The sequence below is a fragment of the Macadamia integrifolia genome, chromosome 3, assembly GCF_013358625.1.
Source record: "Macadamia integrifolia cultivar HAES 741 chromosome 3, SCU_Mint_v3, whole genome shotgun sequence".
Classification (NCBI taxonomy): domain Eukaryota; kingdom Viridiplantae; phylum Streptophyta; class Magnoliopsida; order Proteales; family Proteaceae; genus Macadamia; species Macadamia integrifolia.
Window position 1 is genome coordinate 5,225,230 of NC_056559.1, and position 20,191 is coordinate 5,245,420.

At 38.4% G+C, this 20,191-nt stretch overlaps 1 protein-coding gene across 1 annotated transcript; it reads right to left on the bottom strand.

Annotated features, from left to right (window-relative positions):
• Positions 1-1,009: 1,009 nt before the first annotated feature.
• LOC122074649 (MLO-like protein 9) lies at positions 1,010-20,191 on the bottom strand. The gene is made up of 15 exons (XM_042639567.1): positions 19,734-20,191; positions 18,852-18,909; positions 18,420-18,631; positions 14,373-14,489; positions 13,711-13,768; positions 12,145-12,233; positions 11,410-11,484; positions 11,241-11,329; positions 11,089-11,138; positions 10,951-10,991; positions 10,686-10,859; positions 2,841-2,876; positions 2,649-2,716; positions 2,289-2,349; positions 1,010-1,800 (listed from the first exon to the last, which is right to left on the bottom strand). Exons 1-15 carry the CDS (start codon positions 19,866-19,868, stop codon positions 1,519-1,521), a joined length of 1,545 nt encoding a protein of 514 aa, XP_042495501.1. The 5' UTR covers positions 19,869-20,191; the 3' UTR covers positions 1,010-1,518.

Consider the following 20,191-nt stretch of genomic DNA (forward strand, 5'->3'; position numbering starts at 1 on the left):
CCTCTCTTGTTTAGGGAAAGGTTCTTTGAACCAATCGCAGATGGTACACTATCACGCTCTCTCCTCTTCACGTGAAATAACCTCTTTGGCCCACATACGAAACCACTTTGTCTTTCCTTGTTGATGTGCTCCTTTTATGTCACTTGCTCAAGAAACCCTTTCGCTTCTTTTTATTTATTTATTATTATTAATTTTTTTTTTGGGGAGGGGGGAAGGAGAACACTCCCTGCGCTCTCACTACCCCTACATTGAAGGGAAGCACATGGGCATCAACAAAGGGATGAATTTTTTAGGTTTCATAGGGATGGTGGCATCATTTTTTGCTGTGCTCCGTATCTACCTTATAGTAGTTCCACTTGACAGGTTTTTTTGTTTTCACATGAAAATCTAATATGGTATCAGAGTATAATTTGATCTTGTTGGCCTTAGTTCTGCCTCATATGTCTCCATTTTTTGTCCACGTGTACGGTGGTTCAGACCCAACTACAAATGAGGAGTGTTGGATCCCACTCTCATAGTACCTCCACTTGACAGACCGATATTTGAAATGGAAATCTAATAGAAAACAGTTACATTTAGCAGCTATAAACACACATACAATTCCTTACCATCACAGCAGCACTTGAACTATCAATCCCAGTAGCTTCATCCAGGTTCACCTAAAAAAATCCAAATATGGAGCTAAGACCTTCCATAAAAGTGGAGTGAACTACTCCTCCACCGGAATCAGCACCAGGGCTGGTTGCTGCTAATTCCAGTCCAAATTGGTATGAATCACATTTAATCAGCCAAAAAACCATAGAATCAGCAAATAAAGACTAGAAAACAGGGATTGAATCGACCGGTATTGGGATTGGCTGTGGCAGATTCCTATCCGAATCCGTCAATCCAATCCTGATCCCTCAACCCTGTTTCTCTCTCTCTCTCTCTCTCTCTCTCTCTACATCACTTGCACCTTAGCTCCTGTAAAACATGCATTAGAAAACAATACTTAATATGCAAATCCATATCACATCTACAAATATTTCCTTAAAAGAGTAACTCGTATTTTGGCATATCCATATGCATCCACAGTACACCCCTTAAGATTGACTTGTACTCCCAAAGATAACAGTACTTCTAACCATGGCGCTTGGGTTGATCACTCAGAGCTCAACAGATGGTCTATAACTTCTCATATCTAAAACAAACCCAAACTACAGTCCCGAAAGAAACATTTGCAACCGCTTACAACTACTTGTTTTCCACTGATCCATAACCAAGCATCTTGCTTCAACAAATGTATAGGCCAACAACTACTCACTTATGAACAAGCATGTCAAGTGTACAAAAAAAGTCTCGCGCTCAGCTAAACCCCCAAGACCTGTCCTAATCACTGTATTTAAATGGATGTAGAAAACTGATCCCACCACAACCACCTCTAATGCAGTCTCAACCATGGCAACAGCATATAATACGTCTCCATCGTAAATATAGTAGATCATCTTCATTATGGCGTTTTTCTCCATCATGGTGCTGCTATTCCCTTGTTCCAGGCGGCAGACGACCATTGTCCACATCAGCTATCAGGTTGGCTGCTGATGGTTGGGGTGATGTTTTAGCTTCCATTTCAGATAATTCATGATCGGAGTGTACTGAGCGCCCATCATTAGTCTTGATGCCGGGACGTGGGGATTGCCCAGTTGATGCACCAAAGTTTTCCCCTCCAGGCCTCACCTTATTTACAGCAGTCATGTGCCACTTCTTAAGGGCCTTGTTTGTCTGCTCATCAAATATAGACCTCTTCATAGTTGATCCCATCTGCACATTCCCACAATATTAATGGTTAGAGAAACTAATCACATCTAAAAGGCAATGATTGAAGAACTATTACAATTCACTAGCAAGGAAAACATTGGATCATTCTCATGTTCCAAGCGGATCCACAGAATCAGAGCGCATTAATTTTCATATAAAGCTTAAGATCTTACAAGTGTCCGATCATCACTGCAATAGTCTGGGAATTGATCCCTAAAATCATCATATGATCATATCATGATGAAACCAAGTGGAAGGAAAAGGTATCCAAAAAGTTAAGGCCACCCTATTAGATTGTTACACACAACATGGAGGATCTGTTGGAATATAACTTTATTAAATTTAATTAATTATCAAGGAATCCAACCAAATCCAATTGTACAATGAATAGAAATTCTAGCTCTGATGAAGTTAGTCAAATCCTCACATGATTTAAGAATATTTTAAATATGAAACACATTCAACAGGAATAACTTTAATCTCCTCCATACCTGAGTTACAAGGGCATAGAGGGGGAGGGTTATGTAACTACACATAACCTCGATTCCGATCCTGCACCACACCAATACAGTTTGCCCAATAATTAATTTCAGAAAGTGAAGCTTCCACAATGATATAATTAGAAGATGCATAATAAGGTTCTGTGCAGGTGCAAAACTCTTTGATAGAACTCATCCGAATTTTATGCAAAACAGTTGTGCCACATATGGGTCTAGGAAGAAGTCAGATGTACAGATGTCCTCACAAGTATTTCTGAGCTACATGTACTAGTTCAAAGCCAAGTAATGATAAATTCAACCTGAAATTGCTAGACATCATGTTAAAAAATAAGTTACGAAACTAACTCTTACCCGAGAACCATTCTTATGATTATAAGCTTCAAGTTCTCATGGATGCAAGATTCCAATCCAAACTCATACTGCAATAAGAAATATTTCAGGCAAGCTTTAACCTCAAGTAAAATTCCAAAAAAAAAAGTGGTGCTGAAGATACAAATGCTGACAGCAAAAGTGGGTGGGTGGGTGGGGGTAAACATTCCTTACCCATATCCACAAGAAATATGTTATTTGGAATGCATTCTGCGCAAAGAGATAAGACCATCAGCCAGTTTCAACATCTCAAAACTTAGTTACCATACCAAGAAAAAATCTCAGGATCTCTGTCTCAGGTTCAGCAGCTTTATTGTGGGAAAAAGTGAAAAAAGGAGAAGAAACATACTGAATGTTTAAGGCCAGGGAAGGAAAGCTAGTCATCTATTTTCCTGGTAAGAGGTAGAGAGACCTACCATGCCACCATCATGGGGATCCCCCATCGGTTGATTCTAACCCACTGGAGCTATGTAGACCTCCAACTCAAAAGTTTTTTTCCAATGTCAAACCTATCACTATGTCCCAATCACCTAACCAATATCTCAAGTTCTATTGCAAAACAAAGATGATCTCTTCTAAAACCGCTTTATAGAAAAAAATGCGTGGTCTAAATAGAATAAATAATATAATAGAAGTTTAAATATTCAAACCAGTCTAGCGTATAAATTGTATTTTTATGATAAGTTATTTGGTGCAAATTTTTTTATTTTTTTGGTAGTATTGTATTTGGGCTGAAATCCATCAATCAAAAGGATAGTCTAGCAACTATGTAGCAGTCTGCCAGGGGGAATTGGTTCCAAATCAGCAAAGGGCACATTGAAGTGGTTCAAGAACCGAACCAAAAAGTCAATTTCTTGTGGGGCACACGGGTGTTTAATTGGAGCATGGGACCAGAAAAATATTGAAAAAGAGTAAAAACGTTATGGGGTTATTGGATTGGAAGGGTAAACAGCCTTTTGTTTCATTTTGTTGTGAATCTTGTTAGAAGGGAATTTTCAGTTTCTTGGCACTCAAAAGGACAGTCTACCAACAAGATGGCAGCATCCCTAGGGCATGGATCTCACTTCATGAGAGTGATATAGTGATATTGGTTCAACAAAATGTTGAAACGAGTCAACATTTAGTTATGATATATCCATTGTGAACATTTCCTTTAAAAAAAAAAAAGAGACCGAGGAGAATTAGTTACACTTACAAAAGCGGGTGCCATACCAGCCAAATAGATTTCTTCCCAACTAGAAGGTCTGACAGATTAATGTGTAAGGATTGTAAGGTTATAACTGGGGAGAGCCTAGCCTCTCAACATAGACTAGTGGTCTAAGTTATGTGCCTCAATATGTAGAAACATAAGATAGGAGATCAATATGTAGAAAAGTAAGACGGTGGAGATTAAAAGGAGATTTCTTGGATTCATTTACTGATAAAGTAATCAAACAAGGAAAGAGGGACTTTAAGGGAGACACCAACATGATGTGGATTGATATGACTGCTTGCATTAGAAGGTTGCTAAAGAAGTTCTAACGGAATCAAAGGGTATTCGTCTGGCCCCCTAGGGAGGATTGGTGGTGGGGATGAGGAGGTCCAGGCCACCATTAAGACTAAGAAGGATAAATTTAAGTTTTAGCAAATGACTAAAGAGGTAAAAGATAAAAAACTATCTACAAGATAGCTAAAATGACAGAAAGGAAGAGCAGAGATTTCGATCATATTGGATGAATTGAAGGTGATGATGGTAGAGTGCTCATAAGGGATGATGAGGACATAATGAAGAGATGAATGAATATTTTTGCGACCTACTAAATGTTGACATTTTTAGTAGGAATGGCCCAGAAGGTTGCATTATTCATCAAGACACCACACGCTATGGACATATACGAAAGATTGGAAAGGCTGATTTTTTTTTTTGGATGAATAAATAATTAATTACCAAGGAAAGAAGAAAATACAAGGGAGAGAAAAGGGGGGGGGAGGCAAAAGCTAACAAAGAGCCTACACAAAGGCCAACAAAACAAACCCAAAACCAAGACCAAAGCAATGGCCAGACCTAACTACAAAAAAGGGGGGAACAATAAAGGGGGGAGGGGAAACCAATAAAAGCCATCAGGTGGGTTGGATGAGCTCGACCTGGAGGTTCCAAGAGGAGATAATGTGAATATTCCGACGGGAGGAGGAAACTGGGCAGGGGGGAAGGGAATGAGCTTTAGAAGACACATCAAAATAGATAGCTTTCCAAATCTGGTCCGGAGATCTAGATTTGGGGGTCCATCTATGGATGTTTCTTCCATCCAGAGGTGGTTGATGGTAGTGCAAAAAACCAACTTGCCGATAATGTCACAGATGGAGGGGCCAGAGAAAGTCATGTCAATCCAAATCTATTCCCGATGGAAAGGGATGATAGATCTCCTAGAAGGCCAGCATTTGGAAAGGACAAATTTCCAAATTAGGGAGGAGAAGGGACATAAGAAGAAGGGATGGGGGATATCTTCAGAGTCACGAAGGCAAAGACAGCATGAAGGGCTGACAGGGATATAGCGATGGATGAGGAAAGATTGGGTGGGAAGGCAATTGGTAAGGCATCGCCAAAGGGTAAAGCTATGGCGGGGAATATGACCTTTGAACCAGACCACCTTATGCCAAGGGACAGTCAAAGAGGGGGCACGAATGAGAGACCAAGCAAAGGCAGTGGAGAAGGAGCCAATAGAGGAAGGAAGCCAGATGCATTTGTCCTCTCTTACCTTGTGGCCAGGAGGGAGGGGGGAGGGAGGATCAGAGATTCAGAAGAGGAGGGGAAGAGTGGGGGGGATCAACCGTCAGGAGAAAGGATAGAGGAAACGAAAGCAATAGACGGAAGGCCAGAAGAGTAAATGATTCTGAGGGAGTGAAGGAGAGAGAGGATACCTGAAGGATGCCAAGGATCCTTCCAGAGGGAGAAGGAATTCTTATCGCCGAAGGAATAGGAGATAGCAGCGAGGGCGATGGGCCTATGATCAAGGATTTTCCTCCAGATCCAAGAAGCATCCGAAGTGGACGGGGCAGTCCAAAGGGAGTTGTTCTTAAGCAAGCCCGTAAGGACCCACTCGACCCAAATACTATTGTGCTTATAAACGATTTTCCAAATTAATTTAAGAACACCAGCAGAGTTGGCATCTTTGATTCTCCTAATCCCAAGCCCACCTTCAGATTTATAGAGATAGACCTTCTCCCAGCTGAGAGGTCTAAGGAATTTGGAAGAGGAAGGAGCACAGAAGGCTTTCAAAGGATTTGATGATGGAGGCAGGAAGGATAAAAATGCCAACCCAATAAAGGTACATTGACTGGAGAACCGATCTAGTCAAGGTGAGATGGCCAGCGGCCAGTGAAGGAGAGGAGTCTACCTTTCCAGAGCTGAAGTTAAATAAGCCTTAAGAAAGATGAAAGTAGATAAGACACCAGGCCCAAATGAGGTCCCAATAGAAGTGTGGAAGAGCTTAAGATTATATGGAGTAACTCAGTTAACCAATGTTTAACAAGATTATCCGCACAAGGAAAACTGTTGATGAATGGAAGAGAAGCATTGTAGTTCCAATCTACAAAATAAATGTGATATTTAGAGCTGTAATTAGGGGTGTCAATTGGTCAAGTCTAGTCGGACCTATACCCTTACACCATGACCTACCTATTTTAGGAATGAGTCGGTCTAGGTCGGGTTCCCAGCTTTAACAAGGATTCTACTAATCGGGCCTTAAATGAGCCAATGCACCATTAAAGCCTTTAATGGGCCATAAATGGGCTTTAATTGTCTTAGATTCCATAAAATTTAATTTATTTATTAAATCATCAACAATTGCGAAAAGACTTTGCCCTTAATTATGATAACAATATCAATATATACCTTATTCTACCGAAAAAAAATCAAAATATACATATAAATAGTCGGGCTAACAGTGTCAGCTTGAGTCGGGCCGGTTGGGCACCCATCAGACTTACACCGTGCACTGGGAATGACCAATTATAAAGGGGGGCCGGGCTTGAGCCCATCATGTTTATTATTTTGGCTAGTCTCGATCGAACTTTAATTGGTCGGGCCTGTCTAGCCATGCCTGAAATTGACACCTATAGTTGTAATAACTATAAAGACATAAAACTAATAAGTCATACTATAAAACTATGGAAGAAGGCTATTGAAGCCCATTTAACTAAAAGTCATACTATAGAAGAGAAACTACTATCTTAAAGAACCAATTTGGTTTTATGCTAGGTAGATCCATGATAGAAGCTATTTACCTACTGAGGAGGCTCATGAAAATATTTACAGGTTGCAATAAGGATCTCCATATGGTCTTTTTTTTACCTAGAAAAAGTCTATAAGAAAGTCCCTAGAGAGTTAATTTGACATGTACAAGAGAAGAGAAAAGTGTCGAGTAAATATGTCAATATAATTAAAGACATGTACGAGGGCATGGTGATTAGTGTGAGTTCCTAATTACAATTGGGTTACATCAAGGATCAACGCTTTAAGTCCTTATTTGTCTACGGATATCATGGATGATGATTTAACTAGAAACATTCAAGATTAGGTTCCGTGGTGTATGCTTTTTGCTAATGAATAATGGAACACAAAGAATAATAGAAAATTACACCAGGGCTTCACACCATAAGGTGGTTCGATTGGACCAAAACACCAACCTAGACCTTGATCAAACATAAGAGATTTCTTCAATGGAAGAGAGCAGCAAAAATTTTTCATTAATCAATTTTCATGTAGAACGATGGCCCCTTACAACCTTATATAGAAAACTTAAAAATAGACTCAAACACTAAAAAGGAAAGGCCTAGCCCAGTCCTTAACTAATTGGGAAACTTAAACTGACTAGGAAACTTAAATAAGGAATTAGACTCATAGACTCATAATCTAGCCTCATTAAAACACTTACTAGAAAGTAAAATAAAGGAATAAACTACCTAATAAGGGTAAGGGAAATCCCTTATGTAGACTTACTACCCATGGTTTAGATAGACCCAATAAAGTGGCCTATTACATTGAAAACCCCATGGACCAAAGGCCCAATTTTAACAAAATAAGCCCAATTCTATGTTAATCTGCATCGGCCAGCTTTGACCCCCCCTTATGGACTCAATCTACACCAATTGGGAAAATCAAGTTGCTTTTTTTTTTTTTTTTGCTATCATATCAAGATGCTATTTATATTGCTAGTAATCCAGTGTTCTATGAGCGGACTAAACATATTAAGGCCGATTGTCACTTTTTGCTGAATGCTGTCATATAGAAGCTGATTTCTACTCTGTTTGGTAATTCCAACAATCAACTTGGTGATACTTTTACTAAGAATTGGTTAGGTCTGCATATCGTTGTTGTTGTTCCAAGCTTGGTATGGGAGATACCTATGCTCTAGCTTGAGGAGGGTGTTAAGTGCTATTAAGTGTTACCTGATGTAAGACTAGATCACAAAGGACCTAATCCCAGGCAAGATCTGAAAATCTGGGCTGAAATAGTATAAAATTGAGAACTCACAAACCGTAGCTCAGATGGATTTGAAACTTGGAGTAGATGAAGGTCCTATATGGGTCAACAAGTTCTCAAAATATGACACAATTCCAATTGTTGAATTGAGAGTTATGTTGTTGACATGAATTAGGAAACTTTTGACAACTACTTAGAAATTAGGGTTCCTAGCATTAGATGATCCTCAAAATTGGAATGAAGATCCCTTGTAACTTTTCTAGGTATCCTTCAAAAGATGAGCTTGAACAGCTGACTGGTTTGGGAGATATAGAAGAAATCGATTGGAGGCCAAAACCTTGACGATAGCTGATTTTGATCTATCTTGGTTGCTTCAGTCTGATCTTTTGATGAGGCTTCTAAACTTCAAACAAGATTGTAATGTTCACTCAAACACTCTCTCATAAATTGAAACAAATAAGAAAATAAAAGAAAGGGAAAAGAGAATGGATGGGGGGGGGAATTAAGAAGGGTGTGGAAGAAGAGTTATGGAATGGCCATCTCACCCCTCAGGTTTTGGGCATCTCATTCTCTTAGGTAACATTTATGTTAGCCATGAGTGAAGTCAGTGAACACGCAAATTCATAAACTTCAATCTCCCTTTTCATTAGGATCAATGGGCTTTAAGTAGCCTTACAAAACTTGGACATAAAGGAACAACATAAATAAAACTAATGGTGATGCAGTACCAAGGGTTTACACAAGGAGAACCAAGACCAAGGTTGACCCAAGTGGCTGACTGGGTCGACCCAGATCTGGTCCAAGTCAGCCCACGATTTGGGCCGCTGATGGGGTTACTAATTAGTCATTTAGTTAGTAATTTAGTTTCTACTTTGAAGTCTTAAATTAGTTTCTAATTTTCAGTCATAAGTTAGTTTCTATTTCCAGTTTAGCAACTAAAGGACTTTCTATTTTGTAAGTTTCTATCTTCAGTTTTAGTAACTAGTTGAGTTTCTAATTTTTAGTTTCCTATTTCAGTTTTTGGAAACTAAAGTTAGTTTCTATTTTATGTAACCCCTATCATTATTATAAATAAAGGAAAGCTCTCATCATAGAGAGACAATTTTGATTTTGGAAGAAAAGAACTTGCTGCTGGTCGCTGCCATGCATCTACTGGATTTTCTGTGTGTTTGATCACAGTGGAAGGGAGTGGTGTTTGATCCATTCGACACTTTGCGGTGTGAAGCCTGAGTAGTCTTTTCAAGCTTTCTTATCTTTCTTCTTTCAAGTCTACTTTCAAGATCTACTGCTGCTACAGGTATTTACCTCTTTTCCCTTAACAGTTCTGTCCAGGCGATAGGTTTTCTGGGCAGGAATATCGACTTCTGTTCTGACTCAACCCCTAGTCACTTTTGGATGATATTTGGACCAGAGGTTCCCCTCATTAAAAGAGCAATTCGATCCAGTTTTGGTCCCCATCTGGGCTGTGGTTCTTAAGTTATTAGGAATCTCTATTTTCTTGTCCTCTAGTGACTTTACTAGAACAGAACCAGAATCGATTGTTCTGGGCAGTCCTATTTTGTTGCTGTAGTGTCTATCGTTGATTTGGAACTGTTGTCATCCTAATACTACTGCTGACTCATTCCTATTTGTTCACTGCTGGTCTGTTCTAAGTATTATTTATTATTGGATATTTTGACCTAATCTGTTCTGTTTTCTGAGATCGATAGACGCATCTGGTTGTTCCTGATTTCTGTGGATGTTTGTTCACAATTTATGATCTGTTATGACCCTATTCCTATATCTGATTTAGTCCTTTAATCTGGGCTATATCCTGATCTCATAAATTCCAATTTTTGGATTCGAAATTCTGATTTTCAAAAATCTGTTTCTTCCTTAATTCTGATCTGTTATATTGCCGCCTTACTTTGGCTATTCTTGGTTGTTCTTAGTTTAAAAGTTCCTGCAGTCTTGGGTCTGGTTTGGTTATCCAAATCCATTCCTACATTAAATGGACTGAAAAAAGACTTCCAATTTGTGTCTAACTTGCCAACCAAGTAAGAGTTAATTAGAAACTAACAACTGAACACAAAAAAGGAAACTAGCCTACGTCATAAAAATAGAAACTACTTGACTAACAATATAGGAACCAAATAGGAAACTAAATCTCCTAACAAAACCTAACAAAAGGGGACTAAAATAGGAGATATGGACCCAAAATACTGTTCATGTGAACAGCAACAGTGTTTTGTGAACAGTATTTTCTGACTTTTAGTTTTGTCGACTTCCTCAAGCTTTGATCTGCATCATTACCACTATTCTAAAGGTATCTTAGGTAGTGTGTAGTGAATTATGAGTAGTATTGTAGCTACTTAGTTTAGTTCTATCCTTTATTGTAGTTTCACTCTGCAATTTATTTATATAGTGGGGGTTATGGGTCTTGGCTAGACATTCCATTCTAGCTGTGACTTCTATTCTCTTTCTCCCTGTGGTTCTTCTTTTTCTTCTCTTTGACTTCTGGTTTCTTAGGATGATACTGTTACAATGAATAACAAGTAGAAACATTTTTTTTTTTTTACCTGAAATAGAACAAATTGGATAAGATACAGAACCAACTTAGGCCGGCCAAACCAAAAGTGCTTGTCACTGACTTTCACAAGAGGAATTCCCTGAACCACTGCATGTTTTTCTTGGATTTCAAGGGCCATTTGCATTACAATCAATTGAAGCTTAGTTCCAACTGCTAACATTACCTGCAGCCATATCAATGATTATAGTTTATTTTGTGATCAAACTGAAAAATAGTGATGATGATCAAAAGATTTGAGCATAGGAAATGCTTACAAATAGAGGAATTGTGGCTTCCCAATACAATGCATGCCACCCTGAAAGGGATGAAATGAATCATTGGAGAAGAATCAATTTTATTTTAATTTGATATGGTGAAATGTTAACTTGCAATAGAGTGTAGAGGTGACTCACCTTTAACATTGCACAGCAAAAAGACTACAAACGAAGCCCATAACACCGGACTGCAAACATCATTTTCTTGTGTCATAAGGATAAAACAAGATGCGGGTAAGTTTGAGACAACCTGCCTCTAATATAAAACCATAAAGAAAATAATGCTTTACCTGATTCCCACCACTACTTTGAAATCATCTTCTAGTGACCTTTTAATATACTTTTGGAAGTCAAACTTACTTCCTGGAGCCAAATGCACCTATAAGAATAAAATAATCAGCATTTTACGATAAGATGAAAAAGATGGATTCTGAAAATCTTGAAGTTGAACAAGCTTACTGTGATAAATCCATGGCGCATAGTCAAATAGTCAGCCTTACGAACAGACCTGAAAAATTGTCGGGAAAAGCAAACCTGCAAAAGATGGATTTTTTTTTCTTTTGTCAAATAAGAAATGAATTTTTTTTTCTTTTGTCAAATAAGAAATGAATATTTTAAGAAGCATCATACAATAAAAATATAACAGGAAATTACATGCAGAAGTACTGTCCAAACAAATTTTTTATTTTTGGTAACTTGTCCAAACAAAATTAAACATTATAGAAGAAAAAAGTGAAATAATTTTCATCTTATCATTTTATCGAGTCTTTGTTGTTGGTATTGCGGCTGCTAATAGAGAAAGAGAGTTCCTATCAACAATATGAATTGGACACTGAGAAAGCAGATGAAATCATAAAACCTTGAATGTTTGCTCCCAATCCAGAAAGATTTTGGGTAGTGCTGACTAACAAGATTAATCAACCAATTTAGATTCTGTATTTTAACAATTTTTATTCAACCACATTATATTAGAGAAATAATAAATGAATGAACAAATTAGATTTGTTGAAGCTTCTGCCTTCAAGAAGAAAAATATGAAGAACGGAATGAAAATAAAGCAGGGTCCTTATGGCACATTGTTGCATCCTTCCAAGTGCTTTACTTTTTTACTTTTGTTTCTTTGAATAAATTCCCTAGTTAGCAAAAGCAGGAAATTAACAAGGATATTGAGAAGGTAAATGATGTATCTCTTACAAAGACAAGGACAAATGGAGTCTTAAGCCAGTCGCTGGTGTGAGCTCTCACAAAAGATGTCTCATGAGTAAGCCTGAATCTTGATGGATCTACATAATCAGGATATACACAGTTGAGCCTTAAAACAGTTGCAACAAAAGACAATTTGATGGTGAGAGAGGACAGTCCTCCAACTTTAAGAAATTGACAACCAAAAACCTCAAATTCAAGGACTAGGAATTAAAAGTAACAAAAAGTTAAGCTCACAAAGCATAGCTCCAGCCCAAATATTGAAGTTCCACTTCTAGGATGTACTAGTCTACCAGTTGGTCACAGAATGACAGAATAGTCCACAAATCTGGCATTGCAATGGTGTTATGTCTGAAATTTAATAATTGTTTCTCTAGGTTGCCCCTAAAACTGCATGAAGATTTACTAGTTGAGTAGACTGTCTGTTCCAGCACACTCATTTATGCCTCATATGGTTATATAGAGTGTGTCCATGTAGCACTTGAAAAGGCATTCCCTAGAATTTAGCAACCTTGTTTCATTATTTCCGGTAATTTAAATTGGATCTAGAATAGGATCTTTGCAAGGTTGGCTGCACAGAGAAATCTACTCAGATCTCTGTACAGAGTCGCAGTATTTTGGAATCGTTATAATTTCACTTGAGAGGATATTTTTCTGGTAATTTAAAAAAAGTATCTAAAGCCATTGTTTCCCACCATTATTATTTGATGATAGGGTGAATGTTTCCTACAGGACCCATTAAGACCATCTTCCACTTGGTACCTTTGTTGGCCCTCAAATTTCATGGCTTGTTGTTCTTGTCCAAATCTATCTAGTGAGGGCCAGCTTGATTCCACTTTTAATGACAACATATAAAGCTTTGAAATATGGTGGAATGTTCAGCTTTGGCAACCTAGGTGTAACCATTTAAAGTACTAGGGCAAAAGCCCTAACAATGGTGGGCCCTATGGTGGAGATCATACCCAAAACTTGGCATGTCGCTAATCCAAGTTCTGGGCTTTCAATCCAATGGTTGTTTTGACCAAAGATCCCATCCACAAAGCCAAAATGTCAGACAGCTAAGGAAAGCCTTCTTTAACAGCCCATGTAAATGACTTTTTGCCTTGATTTGAAGGAAACTATGGGCTGGACTTTGCAATTATTTTTTATGACCTTAATTATATCAATCAGTCAATTGCTTTCTTATGGGGTCTAAATCCATATTGCCTTTTACGGAGTTTCCTATTCCCATTATTTTCATGTTACTGGAGTTTACGGTTTCTTGAGGTTGAGATATAGAGATCTATTTCAAGTTCCAGTTTTCATGATCAGAATTTTGCGCTCTCCACCAATTTTATAACCACCTAGCTGACTAGCTCTATATTAGAGTTTTCCCTATATGGCTATATAATCCAAAACCTGAAACCCTCAATCTTCAACTGAAATTCCTTGACCCAACTCTGTTTTTGTTTGAAAAAATGTCATTTCAATATTCTAATTGTGAATCTCATGTTACTGCATTCCCCCTCCCCACCCCCCCCCCCCAAAAAAAAAAAGAAGACTAGTATGAAAAAATACCATTGGAAAACCCATAATCATGTGATGAATCATTTTCCCATTCTTTCCATCCACGTATCTGCATCAAACAGTTTGTTAGTATATTGATTCAACATTGGATCTGTCAAGATTGCAGTATTTAAAAGCAGCATTTTCCCAAAAGATCAGTTCCACGCCAGAATCACTAGGTCAACTGGGCTGCATCTGAATTTCAATTAGATTTCGAATTTGGACCTATCTTGTGCCAAAAGGCAGCCTGGTTTCTGAGCATAAGTTTAGCAGACAGAAGCTGGATATGAAAAAATCTGGCCTGGAGTGGCCGCCAGGTAGAGACACAGCTTTTACAATCCCATCAGGGCATGTGAAAGTGCTGGGACCAACCATTCAATTCCAATGGATCAATCTATTACATCTTATAGGTTTAAAGTCAATAGCATCAGAACTTTCTGGATTCTGGACAGGTTACCCAATTTTCTCATCCATCCAGAAAATTGAGATAAATTGTACAACTATGTCAAAGAACCAGATTGACATTTCAAATAGGTAATCTCCTGGAATGGAGGAATAAATCAAAAGGTGAACCCTAACCACTTGCACTACATGTGACAGAAATATAATGCTCAGAGATTCATGTTCCAAGTACTAGAAAATAACTACAGAATTGCTTTAATATTTCTACTTACCTTTAGTCTTCCAAGCATCATCACTATTGCACTGAACATTACATGAAAGACTGCTAAGAAGAATATGAAGATGTGCAATTGATGTAACCCGTTAACGGAGATAAGTGGCACATAACCCTGTTGATAGGAACCAAGTTAGATATAATTTGAGAAAGATGTAATTACGCGAGAGAATCCAAATTTACTCTTTAGAAATCATAATATAAATGAAAAACAATCTCCAATGATTCTATACATGTTGAAAAAACGAAATGAGTATGTAAATTTAGGAAGGAGCAACCGATCCTGCCCAGCTCACCTAAGAAGGGCTTCCCAACATGGCTTAAGTATCTGCCATGTGCCAGCTCAGATGGGGCCCAAATTTTGTGAACAAACAGACCCTAAGGTCCCTGCTCACATATCAAATTTCACCCTAGGCAGAGTTAGCCACATGGAAAAATAGAGCTTTAAAATCAAGGACTACCACAAGGCTGCACGTAAATACAGGGATGCATGGACATAAATGGGAGGGCATTTGATTGAAGTGTAGGCATTGAAATTTGACACTTAGCATATCCGGATCATGTCCTCTCTCTCGAACACTCAGAATTGCCACATCATTTTTCCACAGAGTCCAACAATGTGGGCCGTAGGAAGCATTTCCTTATTGGATTGCAGAAAGGTCAATTTTCCTTTAAGGAAGACGGGATTGAATGGATAAATATTTAAAAGAATTAAGTAACTATATAGATGAAAAGCAATCCACAAACATCCTCTCAAAATTGATAACCATAAAAAATGAATAACCAAATAGAAGTATGGATTGAAGCAATATGAGACAAAATAACCAATAAAAAATTAAAGGCACTTGCACGTGTAGGCCTGTACACACATGGCCCTGCACATGGCACACACTCACAAAGAAACACCATCACGTGGCACCGACGGGAGAAAGTCTCAGGTAAAAACTTAGGCAATTAAGGCCAACAACAATTTATATCAACAGTACTTTCGTCAACCCTGACTGCTCTTAATATTCCATAAATTTTTTCATTACTGAACCATTGATTATAATGACAGATCAACTATGTTCTAGTTATTGCTGTCCTTGATGATGATGATTGTTAAAGGCTACTCACGATTGGGGGACCTTCCCTATCATGAGTTATGTTGAGTCTGAGTTAGTTTAGGTGTAAGTATTAGTATTAGTGTTTACTTTCTTTTATTTTTCCTTGTATGAGGGTGTGGTGACTAGTGTAAGAACCATAGGAAGTCAAGGTAGTGAGTTCCCAATTACTATCGGATTACATCAAGGGATCATCTTTAATCCCCTATCTGTCTACTCTTATAATGAATGAGTTAAACAAGAACATTCAAGGGGAGGTTCCATCGTGTATGCTTTTTGCCGATGATATTGTTTTGATGGATGAGACAATGGCAAGGGTTAATAATAAGTTGGAGTTGTGGAGATCTACTTTGGAGTCAAGAGGTCTTAAGATAAGTAGAATGAAGACAAAGTATATGGTGTGTAATTTTAGTTGCACAAGGACGGAGAACGATGTGGTGAAACTTGAGGAGAGTGAGATACCACAAAGCGATTATTTTTCGATATTTGGGGTCAACCATAAACAAGGAAGGTGATATAGATGATGATGTGTCTCTCACAAATTAAAGGAGGATGGATGAAGTGGAAAGGTACTTTCGGAGTGTTCTGCAATCGACGTATCCCTCTTAAGCTTAAAGGAAAGTTCTACAAAACTGCCATAAGATCAGCTATGATGAATAGGGCAGAATGTTGGGCAATCAAGAAGCATAATATAGATAAGCTGAGTGTAGAGGATGTTGAGATGGATGTGCGGAAAAATTAGAAGAGATAGAGTAAGGAATGACTGGGTTAGAACTGATTTGGGAGTTGCACTGATTCAAGACAAGCTTCGAGAATATCATTCAAGGTGGTATAGCCATGTTCAAAGGAGGCCTTGGGATGCCCAGTAAGGAGTAGCAATCAGATCTAGATGGAAGGAGCAAAAAGAGCTGGGGTAGGCCTAAAATGACTATAGGTGATATAAGGAAAGACATGTAGAAGCTTAGTCTTGACTCTAGTATGACTGCTGATAGAGTTATTTAGAGGGCAAAGATCCAAGTAGTTGACCGCTTGTAGGTGGGATGTTCCCCTTTTTTCCCTCTTACGGATCCATGTAGCTGACCCCATTTAGTTGGAAAAAGGCTGAGTTGTTGTATTAGATTGTAATTAGGAGTTTGCGTCTTGGTAGGAAACCTACTAACTCTACTTGCTGGTTTATAAATAAAGGAGGAAGCCACGATAGGATATAACGAATCCTATCGTGGAAAATTGGATTATCTTCTCTTTTCCTGTCTCCATTCCATCACAGGTACTGGTTTCAGGTCCTGGTTTCCCTACAATGACGATGATGATATTTTTCTCTTAAATTGTAATGGAACATGAACCATGAATCTGTAGTCAGTTGGGCCAGCATATGTGACCCTTTGATGGTTTCTAGAATATAGCAGTTTCTATTATTGGACAATGAATGATAGTTTTTTCCCTATAGTTTAAAGATAACACGACTTATGACTATACAGTCATTTTGGCCAGCATTTGGGATCCTTTGATAGTTTCTAGAATTAGAGAATTATTCTACACTTGATTAAAATGGGTTTCTCTCATTATGTTTTCTAGTATTAGAAATTCATTCTACACTTGGTTAAAATGATTGAACAATTCTTTGCAGTAGAGAGTAGAGGCAATCACCTGTATTAGAACATTCACCTTGGTGGTAAGGTCACCTATGACCTATCTGAGTCTATAGGGCCTCCACCATCCCCCCTGTGTCCTCATCAAGGGCTTCCACAGTAGTAGCCAACATCCTGTGATAACTTTCCAAGGAATCGCTTCTTTCCTCAAGCTGCACCACTTCTGCCACCTCCCACTCAACTTATCACGGACCTATCACAATTCCCAACCATAAAAGGGGGGGGGGGGGTTCCCCTTAGAAGTTAAAAATCCTGGACAAGGAACAGGCCTTATTTCATGCTGTCCTCTTCAGCCATGAAGTTTGATTGATTTGATAGCACATTTTTTCAAATTGTCTCAAGAAGAAATTATTGACATGACTAAAATTTTCAATTTTGATCAATTTTTATTTACTTGCAACATATATATAACTTAGAGCATGAACGGTGGTTAACAGCTATGTGCTGCCAAATTCGATAAAGAAAGGCAAGATAATCACAATAAAAGAGAGGAGATGAGGCTAAAGGTGAGATAAGGGCAGGTGGTATTGCTTTCTTGGAGTTCTTGATTCAGCTCTGTTGCAGGCAACCATAGTACAATCCTTGGCAGTTTTGACTGCCCTTGCATCAGAGCTCTAATATCTAGTTCATTTCTCCCTAATATAAAATAAAATTTTCTCAGAAAAGGGGCTAACTAAAACTAATTTGTAGCAGGCCACTGTTAAGAAACTCATGCATGACAATTATGATTCAATTCCTTCCCAAGTTCTCCTGCATCTGTTTCTAATAAAAGCTTAAGAAAGGAATGACCAATGTCCTTCAAGAATATTGAAAAACTTCACCAGTGCAACCGTTCTTTTGAAAACAGATAGGTAAGCCACTCCCAAGCTTGTAGCCTGTCTAGTCCTTGGTTTGCTCCTCATCAAGCAGTACAATTTTTCTACTACTTAAAAGGGAAAAAAATGAATTGTTATTTATAGAGATTTGAAACATGCACTTTCCAGGTACCCTCACATTCTAGGAACTTCTGCGTCCAGATTAAGCATTTCATCAGGATAACCGGAACAAATCCAAAACTAGGTGATCAGTTTCTTCCATTGATATCCTGAAGTCCTATGGAAACTTTGGAGTCAAACAACTAGGCAGGAGGAAAGGTGGGTAGTGGATTTCAAAATCCATTATATTGTTAGATTTGGAGTTGGAAGTATGAACAGATTCTTATCAGATTGCATGTGTCATCTAGATACTATTAGAATTTCAATCAAGCAACACAATTCGGTGTCCAAAAATATGCATCACCCAAGATGCACTTACTTTTTTGCATCTGGCATCTTCAGCACCACCAGCTAAGAATCTGTGTTCATTCCATAAAAGCCTCCGATGATGTTCCTCCTCTCCGGCGTGATCCTTCCCTCTATAGCGGCAAGGCAACATTGTATTTGCAAACTTTAAGGGAATGCATATTCTGGCAATGTAGCTCTGGCAGAATGTCAGAAGCAAAGAAATGAAACCTAGAACCATCAGCTCTGCAAAGATTACAGGGAAAAGTGGGGGAAAAAAACTAAGTTACTGCTTTATGGTTCCCACCAAAAAAAATAAAAAATAACTCGACAATTAAATAATTACTTGAAGAGAAGGATAAATTAAACTATTCCCCTCCCTCCCCCCCCCCCCACACCTTTTTTTCTCTGCTAATTTTCCCTGATACAGATAATTATTGTAAAGTAGCATAAGTTGTGCTCTCACCTGCTTTAACCTTCTCAAGAGCTTCAAACAGAGCCTTCTTGTTTCTTTTCGTAAAAAACTGGAATCAAAAGACACTCATAACCGGTAAGTAGGTCAGAGGACCCAAGTAACCCAAGTGAAAATCAGTTGAATGTTGATACACTGCATTGGAGATATAAAGGAAAGGAGAAGGGCGGGGGATGAAGGAGTAAAATGTGTGCCAAAGTGTTGTAGGGGGACTACCTAGCCAAGCTCGGCTGCTGAACTCGAACAATTTTTTTCTATGAAAATCAATACCCAAATTAATCTTCCAGCCGAATAAAAAAGAGGGGGATTTTTTGTGAAACAGAAACATGCCGGGAAATATATAGAAGGAGGAGTCGGGGGGGTGGGGGGGGAGTAAGAATAGGAAAAATAAGGGTCATAAAAATGGAGAAAAGGGAAAAAGAAAAAGAGAAACAAAATCAAAGAGGGAGTTCATTCTTTTCCTACTTATTGTGTTTTAGCAGAATCAAGAGAGAACAGTAAAATTGGAGAACCAATGTATTCTCCCCTGGAAACCCAAATATAAATTCATAAAAAAATACAGGCCAAAATCAACTCCAAATGGAAAATCCATGCTTATGAAAACAAAAAGTGGAGGGGAAATGAAGAATCTTTCCCTGAAAGCTCCAGCAGTAATTCAAACAAACTCACAGAATGACATTCAACCTGAAAAAACCAATCGTCTTCTTCTTCTTTTTGGCGTCGATAACATTCAAGGTTTAAACCCCTAAATTGTAATCTTCACCCGTTATATCCATGAATCCACACACAAAACAGAGGATCCAAAGGAGTGAGAGGGCATGGGGATGGACGGAACAGAGGAGACATACAATGCTAAAAGGTTTAAGAAATGCTAACCTCTCCAATCCTGTGAAGACCCTTTTCCAAAACAATGGAGATAATAATGATAGACGCACAAACAGTGGAAACGGCCCATGTGGGTGTCTGATCAAGCTCCCTCTCATGGGAGTTTCCACCTCCTCCTCCGGCCATGACTAGAACAACCAAAAAACGAGTTTTCCCAAGAAAAGAAGAGAGAGAGAGAGAACACTATCTCTTCAACGAAAACGGTTCCTTCTAATATCTATATGGTATTCTTCATCAATGCCCAGAATAACGTGCATTTATTGAACATATTCAATCCAGGAAAGAGGATGACGAGTTGTTTTTAGCTGTTGATGTATACAGAGAGAGAGAGAGAGAGAGAGAGAGAGAAGGACACATCAAATCATCAAACACGGTTTCATGATTCCATAAAGTTTCAACTCTCGACTCTCATGGAGTCATGGGCTTTCATTGCAAAGCTTCCAAAGAGA